The 13,826-nt window shown below is 44.8% G+C and overlaps 1 protein-coding gene across 1 annotated transcript in view; it reads left to right on the top strand.

The window, feature by feature from the left end:
• The window catches only part of LOC121317991 (high mobility group protein HMGI-C-like), a 71,961-nt gene extending 59,128 nt beyond the window's left edge, over positions 1-12,833 (top strand). The window contains exons 4-5 of the mRNA XM_041254124.1: positions 1,609-1,641; positions 12,636-12,833. Of these exons, the coding sequence (XP_041110058.1) occupies positions 1,609-1,641; positions 12,636-12,683 (81 nt within the window). The 3' untranslated portion in view covers positions 12,684-12,833. The remainder of the gene's footprint in view (positions 1-1,608; positions 1,642-12,635) is intronic.
• The last annotated feature ends 993 nt before the right edge of the window (positions 12,834-13,826 follow it).

The following is a 13,826-nucleotide window of genomic DNA, read 5'->3' on the forward strand; positions in this document are numbered from 1 at the left end:
AGTGAACAAAAAATTGCATTGTGTTAGGAGATAACAATGTACAAGCCCTTCTTTTATGAATGGCAGCTGAAATGTGTTTCACGCAACATGTTCTGCAAAAACCATTCACAAAAAAAAAAAAAATAGAAGCCAATGCATAGTCTGTTTTTAGCTGTCTGATGATGCGAAAGTCTTGGAAAACGCATTGGCAGCTGCACCCTCAAACATCACAGAGAACTATCCGAGGACGAGTGTTTGTTTGGTGTTCTGCAGAAAGGGCAGCCGGTAGAATCACAGTGACATATACCAGGCAGGGTGCCAGATCTGGCCTGGATTCAGATATTGTCTTTCCTTTCATTGAACTGTCAAGGGCCTCATTCTTGGAAAAATGTTGGCGAGATGGCAGAGATGTGTGTGTGTGTGTGTGTGTGTGTGCAGGGATGTGTGTGTGTGCGTGTGTGCAGGGATGTATGTGTGCAGGGATGTGTGTGTGTGTATGTGTGCAGGGATATGTGTGTGTCTGTGTGTGTGTGTCTCAGTGTATGTGTGTGTGCGCAGGGATGTGTATATGTCTGTGTGCGCGCAGGGGTATGTGTGTGTGTTTGTGTGTGTGTGTGTGTGTGTGTGTGTGTGTGTGTGCAGGGATGTGTGTGTGTGTGTGTGTGTGTGTGTGTGTGTGTGTGCGCACGCAGGGGTGTGTGTGTGTGTGTGTGTGTGTGTGTGTATGCGCGCACATGTACGCTCGCAGGGATGTGTGTGTGTGTGTGTGTGTAGGGCTCACATGAATGCAGCGCCCACAGCCAAGATTTCAAGAGCTGTGGGAGCCAGACAGCCAGGGAGGAATGTCTGGGGGCCGTTTGATGTGGTTTGGTAGTAAACATGCATGCAGGTGTAATCAAAGAGGAAATTAAAGAGGGTGGGAAAAAGGGATAAAGGACAGGGATCAGCAAACAAGGGGATGCGGTTTGTGGATAGAATCAGTTTCTTCTCATTTCTGGTTTTATTTAAGGGCAGGCGGGCAGCCCATGCTTTAAGCTATGCCAACAGGGCTGCCCCTGGAAAGTGGTTTGATCAAATATGCACAAGGAGTCAACGGCTCAGATTCTCCCTTATGAAATAGGTGACTTCCGATCCTGCTTTCACACAAACCAGTGAAGCAGGCTTTTATGCAATGGGGCTTTAGAGCAACCACTGTCCAGGTCATTACAATAGCACTCGGGTGTGGAGAATATACGCAGTGGAATTTGGTTATAGTATACAAACCTTCTTCCACCTGTCAGTCAGTAAGTGCACACCTGTCTATACTGTGCAATACTGTTACATATATGTTGGCATGCTCTGCTTGGGGCATTGTAGTTTGTTGTATGGTATATGTATCAGGCAACAAATTGCAGGGGATCAGTAATGTGTGTATTTTCATTCAGATTAGTTTAGCTGCAATCCTGTAGCAGGTGTATCCTGTACTAGCAGCCCTTCACCCTCTCAGGCACGACCCGTGTCTGAAATGAATGTGTGAGGACGGATGCACAGTGTGGGGTTTAGAACCTCTCTTTCACATTGTGTCCTTTCATATGCAGATTATGAACCCTATAAGAGTCTTTTCTCACCCTGTTTTTTTTTCTCTTACAGCCACAGCAAGTGGTCCAAAAGAAGCCTGCTCAGGTGGGTGATCTGAACTCGTTAACTGATTCACTGTCGAAATGCAGAAGAATTCAAGCTGTGTCTGTCTGTCCGCCTGTCTGCCTGTCTGCTGCCTGGCTGTCTGTCTGCCTGTCTGCCTGTCTGTCTGTATGCTTGTCTGTTGGTCTGTCTGTTTGCCTTTGTCTGCTTAAATAAGTCATGAGATGAGTGATGCCTTAATAACCACATTAAAACACCTCCAAATAACATTAATAAAATTATTTAAATTATTGAGTCTGAGAGCTGGATTTGAACCAATCTTTAAGTTGATCTATAATAATAATAATAATAATAATAATAATAATAATAATAATAATAATAATAATAATAATAAAATAGGTCTGCCAAGTATATACGTGATTTGTTTACACTTTTGTATTTGAAATAAAAAAAAGACAGCAAAAGTAATCTCCAAATGCAACATTCAGCCACCAGGTGGCGCTGTGTGCTTAAAATAACACCAAAGGTCACCATTAATACCTTAAAAGGGAACTGGTTTTAACTGTGGCATCCAGCTTCTTCATGTTTCTCTTTTGTTCACATCACTTTAACAGCAGAGGTGAGCATGTTTACTGCAGCCTGTTGCATGTGGTGACACATAAATCCATACTGCTCCACAGTATACAAGAAGACAGTACCTGTAACAAAAATTCATTGACACAAAAACTAGCTAAACAGGAGTTATGCTTTTATGACTTTCCTTATGAAAGTTACAATTTGCACAGTAATTTTGTAATTTTCCCATGCTTTTCCCATGGTTATACTATGCATTTACCATAGTGTATCTTGGTTTGCCATGTTTTTTAATATGCTTTAGAATGCTCACCTAAGCTTTACCATGCTTTCACTATGCTTTATTACACTTTGCAACACCTTTACCTTGGTAAATTTTTAAATGGTCAGAGAGAGAGAGACAGAGAGCCACAAAAAGAGAGACACAGAGACAGAGAGATACACAGAGAGACAGAGACAGAGAGAGAGAGGAGAAAGGAAAAATGGAAAAAGCACATCGTGTTTCAGAGCAGGAATTAACAACAAGATCATGAGCTCATGCAGCCTTCCTAATCTTGGCTGTCTGAGGGAAGAATGAGACCTGCATGGAGGATAATGTAAATCTTACACTACATTCAAAAGAATCTCTTTCCGTTTCCATCTGTTTCCTTCCAAATACCCTCCCACATGGATATTCCATGTGACAGTCTGGATCATTTCAGGAAAGTACCCTATTTTTAAGTTTATGTTAGGGTGGCTTTGTGCTATATCGAGGGCAGCTGATTGCAGTGAAGGATATATCATCTCAGATGCTAACCTTATATTTGATAGCAGGGGTTTCGTTTCCACCGTGCGTACAATCAGCTTTGGGTCTGTGATTAGCTTTGCCCTGAAGAAAACTGACAATCACCTTTCTTCACAGCATATAAAACCACCTGTTTGTTTTCCAATGGCTAAGAACATTACTATAGACACCATAAAACTAGCAGTAATAATCCCGATATCAAAGGCAGCAGTCACACTGTTTTATTCTCTGCTGAGCACTGCGCCAGATGGGGCTGGAAATCCTATGACCTGAGAACTTGCGCTTAATTGTAGGAAAATTCCAGTTATTTTATGATTAAATGATATCCTTGCACCTGCACCTCCTAAATGAAGTAACAACAATGTGAGTGTCTAAAGCAGTGTGAAAACATTGGTGTTACAATAGAGTACGAGCAGGGCACTGGAGCTGCTGAAAAACTACTGTCTCTTAATATTCCTGCCGCAGAAATCCGTTCCGCGAAAGGTAGTTTCCAGTACAACTTTACAGTTTATTTGGAAACGATACCAAGAAATAAATTTCCCAATAACCTCTGATAACAGATCTCTGAAATGTCAAGTTAGAGTTACAGCAATGGCAGGAATTTCCCTGGATCTGGGTTTGCTGTTGAAACTTTATTACTAAAGTTTTTTTCTGATCACATATGCAGAATGCCAGTGGAAAACCAGAAATAAAAAACATGCAGTAGATTTCCACAGGCGGTCAGAGAATTATCAACCCCCAGCTCTACTCAATACCCCCGTCCCCCTTCCCAGTACTCCCCCCTTGCAATGCAGTCTTCATTTTCTTTGTGTGGCAGTTACAGAAATAGCTTTGAGCTGTTCAGTGTTTGTCGGCCTTAAAGCCTGCAGTTCATAAAAATGTCCCTGTGCACGTCCGCTTTGAAAGGCGCTTTATCTTACATCATGAAAGCCCTGTCCAGAGGGTAAGCCTGCCTGACCCGGAAGCTGACAGCTGGGCTTCCCACATAGCAGAGGTCTAATGAGCGGTGCGCTACTACAGGTTACAATGTTTCACTTCTCCTTCTCCTTCACTTCAAAGCGCCGGGAGGGCTGGGGAATAAGGTATAAACAAGTGGCTATCTGTGTGGAGTAAAAGCAGGGCTGCAGCAGGAATGTGTTGCATTGACTTGACTCAGGATTCCTTTGGCAGTTAAGACGTGCTTCTGTTTTTTCGTGCTGGAGCATGGGTTTAATGAAAAATCAGAATTACCCTTTTTTATAAATCAGAATTACCCTTACACACCAGTGTGATGACTCCAGTGTGAGTGAGCAGGTCTGTGTGATGACTCCAGTGTGAGTGAGCAGGTCTGTGTGATGACTCCAGTGTGATTGAGCAGGTCTGTGTGATGACTCCAGTGTGAGTGAGCAGGTCTGTGTGATGACTGCAGTGTGAGTGAGCAGGTCTGTGTGATGACTCCAGTGTGAGTGAGCAGGTCTGTGTGATGACTCCAGTGTGAGTGAGCAGGTCTGTGTGATGACTCCAGTGTGAGTGAGCAGGTCTGTGTGATGACTCCAGTGTGAGTGAGCAGGTCTGTGTGATGACTCCAGTGTGAGTGAGCAGGTCTGTGTGATGACTCCAGTGTGAGTGAGCAGGTCTGTGTGATGACTCCAGTGTGAGTGAGCAGGTCTGTGTGATGACTCCAGTGTGAGTGAGCAGGTCTGTGTGATGACTCCAGTGTGAGTGAGCAGGTCTGTGTGATGACTCCAGTGTGAGTGAGCAGGTCTGTGTGATGACTCCAGTGTGAGTGAGCAGGTCTGTGTGATGACTCCAGTGTGAGTGAGCAGGTCTGTGTGATGACTCCAGTGTGAGTGAGCAGGTCTGTGTGATGACTCCAGTGTGAGTGAGCAGGTCTGTGTGATGACTCCAGTGTGAGTGAGCAGGTCTGTGTGATGACTCCAGTGTGAGTGAGCAGGTCTGTGTGATGACTCCAGTGTGAGTGAGCAGGTCTGTGTGATGACTCCAGTGTGAGTGAGCAGGTCTGTGTGATGACTCCAGTGTGAGTGAGCAGGTCTGTGTGATGACTCCAGTGTGAGTGAGCAGGTCTGTGTGATGACTCCAGTGTGAGTGAGCAGGTCTGTGTGATGACTCCAGTCTGAGTGAGCAGGTCTGTGTGATGACTCCAGTGTGAGTGAGCAGGTCTGTGTGATGACTCCAGTGTGAGTGAGCAGGTCTGTGTGATGACTCCAGTGTGAGTGAGCAGGTCTGTGTGATGACTCCAGTGTGAGTGAGCAGGTCTGTGTGATGACTCCAGTGTGAGTGAGCAGGTCTGTGTGATGACTCCAGTGTGAGTGAGCAGGTCTGTGTGATGACTCCAGTGTGAGTGAGCAGGTCTGTGTGATGACTCCAGTGTGAGTGAGCAGGTCTGTGTGATGACTCCAGTGTGAGTGAGCAGGTCTGTGTGATGACTCCAGTGTGAGTGAGCAGGTCTGTGTGATGACTCCAGTGTGAGTGAGCAGGTCTGTGTGATGACTCCAGTGTGAGTGAGCAGGTCTGTGTGATGACTCCAGTGTGAGTGAGCAGGTCTGTGTGATGACTCCAGTGTGAGTGAGCAGGTCTGTGTGATGACTCCAGTGTGAGTGAGCAGGTCTGTGTGATGACTCCAGTGTGAGTGAGCAGGTCTGTGTGATGACTCCAGTGTGAGTGAGCAGGTCTGTGTGATGACTCCAGTGTGAGTGAGCAGGTCTGTGTGATGACTCCAGTGTGAGTGAGCAGGTCTGTGTGATGACTCCAGTGTGAGTGAGCAGGTCTGTGTGATGACTCCAGTGTGAGTGAGCAGGTCTGTGTGATGACTCCAGTGTGAGTGAGCAGGTCTGTGTGATGACTCCAGTGTGAGTGAGCAGGTCTGTGTGATGACTCCAGTGTGAGTGAGCAGGTCTGTGTGATGACTCCAGTGTGAGTGAGCAGGTCTGTGTGATGACTCCAGTGTGAGTGAGCAGGTCTGTGTGATGACTCCAGTGTGAGTGAGCAGGTCTGTGTGATGACTCCAGTGTGAGTGAGCAGGTCTGTGTGATGACTCCAGTGTGAGTGAGCAGGTCTGTGTGATGACTCCAGTGTGAGTGAGCAGGTCTGTGTGATGACTCCAGTGTGAGTGAGCAGGTCTGTGTGATGACTCCAGTGTGAGTGAGCAGGTCTGTGTGATGACTCCAGTGTGAGTGAGCAGGTCTGTGTGATGACTCCAGTGTGAGTGAGCAGGTCTGTGTGATGACTCCAGTGTGAGTGAGCAGGTCTGTGTGATGACTCCAGTGTGAGTGAGCAGGTCTGTGTGATGACTCCAGTGTGAGTGAGCAGGTCTGTGTGATGACTCCAGTGTGAGTGAGCAGGTCTGTGTGATGACTCCAGTGTGAGTGAGCAGGTCTGTGTGATGACTCCAGTGTGAGTGAGCAGGTCTGTGTGATGACTCCAGTGTGAGTGAGCAGGTCTGTGTGATGACTCCAGTGTGAGTGAGCAGGTCTGTGTGATGACTCCAGTGTGAGTGAGCAGGTCTGTGTGATGACTCCAGTGTGAGTGAGCAGGTCTGTGTGATGACTCCAGTGTGAGTGAGCAGGTCTGTGTGATGACTCCAGTGTGAGTGAGCAGGTCTGTGTGATGACTCCAGTGTGAGTGAGCAGGTCTGTGTGATGACTCCAGTGTGAGTGAGCAGGTCTGTGTGATGACTCCAGTGTGAGTGAGCAGGTCTGTGTGATGACTCCAGTGTGAGTGAGCAGGTCTGTGTGATGACTCCAGTGTGAGTGAGCAAGTCTGTGTGATGACTCCAGTGTGAGTGAGCAGGTCTGTGTGATGACTCCAGTGTGAGTGAGCAGGTCTGTGTGATGACTCCAGTGTGAGTGAGCAGGTCTGTGTGATGACTCCAGTGTGAGTGAGCAGGTCTGTGTGATGACTCCAGTGTGAGTGAGCAGGTCTGTGTGATGACTCCAGTGTGAGTGAGCAGGTCTGTGTGATGACTCCAGTGTGAGTGAGCAGGTCTGTGTGATGACTCCAGTGTGAGTGAGCAGGTCTGTGTGATGACTCCAGTGTGAGTGAGCAGGTCTGTGTGATGACTCCAGTGTGAGTGAGCAGGTCTGTGTGATGACTCCAGTGTGAGTGAGCAGGTCTGTGTGATGACTCCAGTGTGAGTGAGCAGGTCTGTGTGATGACTCCAGTGTGAGTGAGCAGGTCTGTGTGATGACTCCAGTGTGAGTGAGCAGGTCTGTGTGATGACCCCAGTGTGAGTGAGCAGGTCTGTGTGATGACTCCAGTGTGAGTGAGCAGGTCTGTGTGATGACTCCAGTGTGAGTGAGCAGGTCTGTGTGATGACTCCAGTGTGAGTGAGCAGGTCTGTGTGATGACTCCAGTGTGAGTGAGCAGGTCTGTGTGATGACTCCAGTGTGAGTGAGCAGGTCTGTGTGATGACTCCAGTGTGAGTGAGCAGGTCTGTGTGTCTGTGTGATGACTGACCAGTGTGAGTGAGCAGGTCTGTGTGATGACTCCAGTGTGAGTGAGCAGGTCTGTGTGATGACTCGTCACACTGATCCACGTCTGTGTGACCTTTCACTGTGAGTTCTCGGTGCCCCCTGACTACGGAACGGCCTTTCAGAATCTACATGGTAATTAACACTAGTGTGTGACTCACTTGACTTGTCCTTTGATCAGATCTCTCTTGATCATCTCTCTCTCTCTCTCTCTCCTCTCTCTACTCTCTCTTCAGACTCTCATACCGTCCTGGAGCACCAACAAAAGAACGGAATTGGTACACATTACTGAGGTCATCTTGCACTCCCCTGACAACTGTACACTCTCTATGAGAAGACTTCCCCTCAGTTATTAGCCATACTGGTTTGACATATTCTTGAGGACTGAAAGGGTAGTGGTACTCATGAGGGTGGGGGATGGTAAATGGTGGAAAAAGGGTGGGGGATGGTGATGGGGGGGAGGGGGTTAGGGCTGCATTCTCCTTACATTTCCCATAACTCAAAGCAGACTAAACAAAAGTGGTGTGAAATCTGGTGGTTTGATCGTCCTCGTGGTGATGTGTTTAACCAGTTTACATACATAGATGTGTATGTATATTTATTTTTTCTTGAGATATTTGGAAACTCTTTTGAAAGGGAGGGGGGGTGCAGCGCAGTGGCCTATATGATTAAAGCCTGCTGTTTTTTATCCCTGCTACCCCTGTCACACATGGTAGCATTTAGGAGCCCCTTCACAGCTGAAGTGTTTCAAACACTAATGAATGAAAGTTTGGTCATATAATGCAGACAAGCTTTGAGGCATGACTTTACTGAATGGTGTACTGTAGTGGCATGGGAAAGGAAGAGAGTTATAAATTGTGTCAGTTAGCCACCCAGACAAAATGAAGCCATGTGGAAAATCAAATCTATTTCACTATAAAAACTGGTTCAAGCTGTTTTTCTAAGGTGGTCATCTTTTAACGGTCCAGAGCTTTTTTTCAGGTGTTTTAAAGTTTACTTTCTTGGCTTGCAAATGAATACACTATAATCTCCAATGTTCAAGATTTTAAACTATGTTCTTAACTCACTGTCACTCTCTCTCTCTCTCTCTCTCTCTCTCTCTATATATATATATATACATATATATATATATAAGAAAAGGTACACAAAAAGATAAAAAAATATTTTATTTTCAGGATGTTCTTCAGCTGTTTAAAAAGAAAAGTAAACACAGTGCAGTAAACGTGTTGTTATTCAAGAATGTTAATTACACAAAAATTCTTTGGATGGTGTCATGATTATTAAACTAGAATGTTCATTCCCAGAGGTTCCAGAGTTCCCAGTTTGAAGATAAACTCTTGTTCCTTTTATTTCCGAGCAACGTTTGTTCCAGACAAGACAGATTGTTCCATTTGTGATGTCTTCAGCAATGTGATTGTGAGGCGTGTGAGTAAAAATGGATTTTCCAGACAGTGATTTACATGTAAAAATTTAAATTTTATTTAATATTACACGGAAAAAAAAAGAAAAATAATAAAGAAGGATGTGAGGGAGGGAGTGCTGGAGTAATCAAAAATAAAGGAACGGAAGCCTCTTAGTCCTCTTCGCGCTCTGCTTAAATCCAAAAATAAAACAAAAAAGGAATAAAAACAGAAAAGAGCCAAGTTAGTAAGGCCTCCGTTCGTGAAACAGTCCAAACTCCCACGTACTTCCCTCCAGCCTTTTTTCCCCGCCTCTATTCCTTAGGACCAACCCCGAACACAGTAGCACGTTCCCTTTAGTATGCAAACCCCGCCCCAGTAGTCAGTGGATCACCAATCCCAAACTGACAGGTATCCTTAATTTCACTTGACTCCAGTGGCTGGAATTTACATACTCGTACTTCCGCCCCTCACCAAGGTGCCGCCCCTCAAAAAGATGACTTTTGTCATGGTCACAAGACCTTGGTAAGGGAAGTCCCGAGTTGGTTTGATGCCTTCTACTGTTGGGAGGCTGAATTGCAGACCGAAACCCCTTTGACTCATCACAGTGATCATCACTGTCTACTGGAAATGCAGTGGTGTTAATGTGAATGCTTCTTAAGTGTTCTACAAACCGGTCTGCTAAATGCCTTTTAGTTTCCCCAATGTACAATTTATCGAATTATATATATCATCATCATTCACCTTGTCATCAAGCCAAAAGTGTTTTTCTTTTTAAATTGCTGTTGTAAATCCAGTGGGTGCTTGAACACTGTTTTGTTTGTGTTTTGGTTTTTTATAATCCACACTATATTTATCAGCCATGTGGTACTGATAAGTAGAGTCCATGTAGCTACTGTGCTTATTGAACACCACAAGGTGGCGGTTGTGAGTCACAGCAGGCGCAGGAGGTGACGGCGCGTTGCATAGGTTCCACACCATTCTTTCTTTTATTTCATATTTTCAGTTATAGAATTTCTTAAACTGTTTATTTGCTAAAAAGTTAAATAGCCACAAAGTGACATCTGTAACTGGGGAGTAAACCTGCTTGAAAGTACAGGTTGTGACCTGGATTGGAAATAATAATACATTACTTAATATAGCGGTTTTATGATAATTCCATTTTAAGACAGTAAAACAGAAAGTATAATGACCAGAAGCATGCACTTTGTACCAGTATAACTTGCAGAAGCCCTGCCTGGCTCAGGAGCCTGTGAGGGTTTTATTTCTGTGGCATGCAGGGGAAACGGCACTGACCTGGTGTGACAGGGTGTCCACCTCTTGCTTGTATTTTTATTTATGTAGGTATTCATTTGTTATTATTATTATTATTATTATTGTATTTGTATGCGGGCGGACAAAGCTGTCCGTCCTAATCATTATTATTGGGTTTAACACCCCTTCCCTGGAACTCTCGTGGGAATGTGACTGGACCCTTAATAAGGTAGTTTATCATTAGGTAATTAACGCTCCAGCCACAATTATAAATCCTCAGAAGAGGAAGAGCAGTGGAGAGAGTGAGAGCGAGAGGAGTCTGAAACCAACCACCCAACCAACCAAATAAACTTAACGAGCGCAGAAGCGCCATTTGCCCATACCGTCCTTCTTTGTTTTGTGTTGCTTCTTCCTGGTCTGTGACGTCACCGCAGCTACGCACTGCAACCACTCTGCCACACCTGGCTTGGTGTATTTTGGTTCAGTGCTTCTGCTTATGGTTTATAGATATTAGATTGATTGAACTAGACTCTGTTTTGTTATTTCAGCACTACAGTGGAGAGTATCTGTATCGAAGATATATTAGCTTAATACCGTCTAGGCTAGGTGCTGGAAGCCGAAACATTGTTGCTTTTCAATATAGTTTGTTTAACATATTGTTGTTCTATTTATATATCTATGCAGGGTTAACAGCGGAATTCAGCACTCCCAATCCCCTCTACTGTGGGAGAGCGTAAAGACGACAGAGAGAAATAAGAAACTGCTAACTTGGGAGAACGTTAAAACACAATTTAGGATAATCGTTACCATTGTGATCAGTTTTAGCCGATGATTGATCATGATTTAGGATAATCGTTACCATTGTGATCAGTTTTAGCCTATGATGGATCATGATTTAGGATAATCGTTACCATTGTGATCAGTTTTAGCCGATGATGGATCATGATTTAGGATAATTGTTACCATGTCAATGGAATCAGCAGGGTGTGCTGTGAGAACAGCAATGGAATCAGCAGGGTGTGCTGTATGGAATCAGCAGGGTGTACTGTGAGAACAGCAATGGAATCAGCAGGGTGTGCTGTGAGAACAGCAATGGAATCAGCAGGGTGTACTGTGAGAACAGCAATGGAATCAGCAGGGTGTGCTGTGAGAACAGCAATGGAATCAGCAGGGTGTACTGTGAGAACAGCAATGGAATCAGCAGGGTGTACTGTGAGAACAGCAATGGAATCAGCAGGGTGTACTGTGAGAACAGCAATGGAATCAGCAGGGTGTACTGTGAGAACAGCAATGGAATCAGCAGGGTGTACTGTGAGAACAGCAGTGGAATCAGCAGGGTGTGCTGTGAGAACAGCAATGGAATCAGCAGGGTGTACTGTGAGAACAGCAATGGAATCAGCAGGGTGTACTGTGAGAACAGCAATGGAATCAGCAGGGTGTACTGTGAGAACAGCAATGGAATCAGCAGGGTGTACTGTGAGAACAGCAATGGAATCAGCAGGGTGTACTGTGAGAACAGCAGTGGAATCAGCAGGGTGTACTGTGAGAACAGCAGTGGAATCAGCAGGGTGTACTGTGAGAACAGCAATGGAATCAGCAGAGTGTACTGTGAGAACAGCAATGGAATCAGCAGGGTGTACTGTGAGAACAGCAGTGGAATCAGCAGGGTGTACTGTGAGAACAGCAGTGGAATCAGCAGGGTGTGCTGTGAGAACAGCAATGGAATCAGCAGGGTGTACTGTGAGAACAGCAGTGGAATCAGCAGGGTGTGCTGTGAGAACAGCAATGGAATCAGCAGAGTGTACTGTGAGAACAGCAGTGGAATCAGCAGAGTGTACTGTGAGAACAGCAATGGAATCAGCAGGATGTACTGTGAGAACAGCAATGGAATCAGCAGGGTGTACTGTGAGAACAGCAATGGAATCAGCAGGGTGTACTGTGAGAACAGCAATGGAATCAGCAGGGTGTACTGTGAGAACAGCAATGGAATCAGCAGGGTGTGCTGTGAGAACAGCAATGGAATCAGCAGAGTGTACTGTGAGAACAGCAATGGAATCAGCAGGGTGTACTGTGAGAACAGCAATGGAATCAGCAGGGTGTACTGTGAGAACAGCAATGGAATCAGCAGGGTGTACTGTGAGAACAGCAATGGAATCAGCAGGGTGTACTGTGAGAACAGCAATGGAATCAGCAGGGTGTACTGTGAGAACAGCAATGGAATCAGCAGGGTGTGCTGTGAGAACAGCAATGGAATCAGCAGGGTGTGCTGTGAGAACAGCAATGGAATCAGCAGAGTGTACTGTGAGAACAGCAATGGAATCAGCAGGGTGTACTATGAGAACAGCAATGGAATCAGCAGGGTGTACTGTGAGAACAGCAATGGAATCAGCTCTAGCCGGCCTGCACTTGCAGAGACTTGTTCATTAGGATACCTGTGAGAGAAGGGAGGGCTACTTAGAAAAAGCCGAGCAATTAAAAACAGAGGCTCGTAAATAAATACATAAATAAATAAATAAAAGCACCCAAATTTAATTTTCTTTGTTTCTGTTTTTGCAGGAAGAAGCCGAGGAGAGTTCCTCGCACGACTCTGCCGAGGAGGATTAAGAAACCACAGCATGTGCCTTCTACCTCATTCAGCAGCCACGTCTTTCAAAAGGGAAAGATACGGCCTTGACCACTTTTTTTCGATTCATATGGTCTTTCCACTTTTTTTTTTTTGCCTGGGTAAAAATATAAATCACACATAAAACGTACGCACACACACACACACACACGTTTGTATTCCTATACTTATGGCGACTTCTCATTGACTCTCACTATATTTTTATTTACTATTTCTAACTCCAGTCAGACAAAACACACAGGGTGAAAGTTGACAACAAATTAAATATTTTGGCACTTTTAGTTTTTTTTTAAAGGCATATTTAGTTCTTAAAAAGGTGTTTTACAAAGTGGGGACGTCCCCACAATGTCATTTTTTCAGGAGTTACTATCTTTATGGGGACATTTGCTTAAATTTTGTCCCACATTGATAGTAATATCTGCCCACACACACAAACACACTCACACGCACACACTCACACGCACACACTCACACACACGCACATACACATGCAAACACACACACACACTCACACAGAGCTTTTTTACTTAACCACCTTCTCTTGTCTTCATTATCCCTCTGCAGTCCCAAGGGTTAGTGAAAAAACTAAACAACTGCTGTAGCACAGGGAGTAAGGATTGAAAATGCAACCTTTGATTACTGTTCCTTCTTCTTAACCTACCAGTGGAGTTCGTTTGGGCTGCTAAATCAGGGTGAGTGGGTTGGCTTTGAGTCAGGTTTAGTCATTCACTGCACTGCGTAAAAACAAGGAAACTCAGAACACATGTGGTTGATGATATGGCCATTCATAGACGAAAAGCGTAATGTTTGTCAATCTATAGACCTTAAATAGCACCAGCAACCCACTGCCTAACTTAGTGACACTAGAACACCAAAGATGAGGGGATAGATACACTGCTCTTTTTGTTCTGGATTTTTTTTTTATTTTCTTAATTTTTACTTGATATATTTTCACTTGCTGTAATTTTGGATTGAACTTTAGCGCTGAATTGTCACATCATTTTGCTAATAATAGAATCATGTAAATAGTTCCACACAGTCCCAGGGGAAAACAGTGAGTGGTCCACACACTCTCTCACACACAATCACACTCACACACACAAAACACAGACACACTCAATCGA

This window comes from Polyodon spathula, chromosome 7 (genome assembly GCF_017654505.1).
Source record: "Polyodon spathula isolate WHYD16114869_AA chromosome 7, ASM1765450v1, whole genome shotgun sequence".
NCBI classification, from domain to species: domain Eukaryota; kingdom Metazoa; phylum Chordata; class Actinopteri; order Acipenseriformes; family Polyodontidae; genus Polyodon; species Polyodon spathula.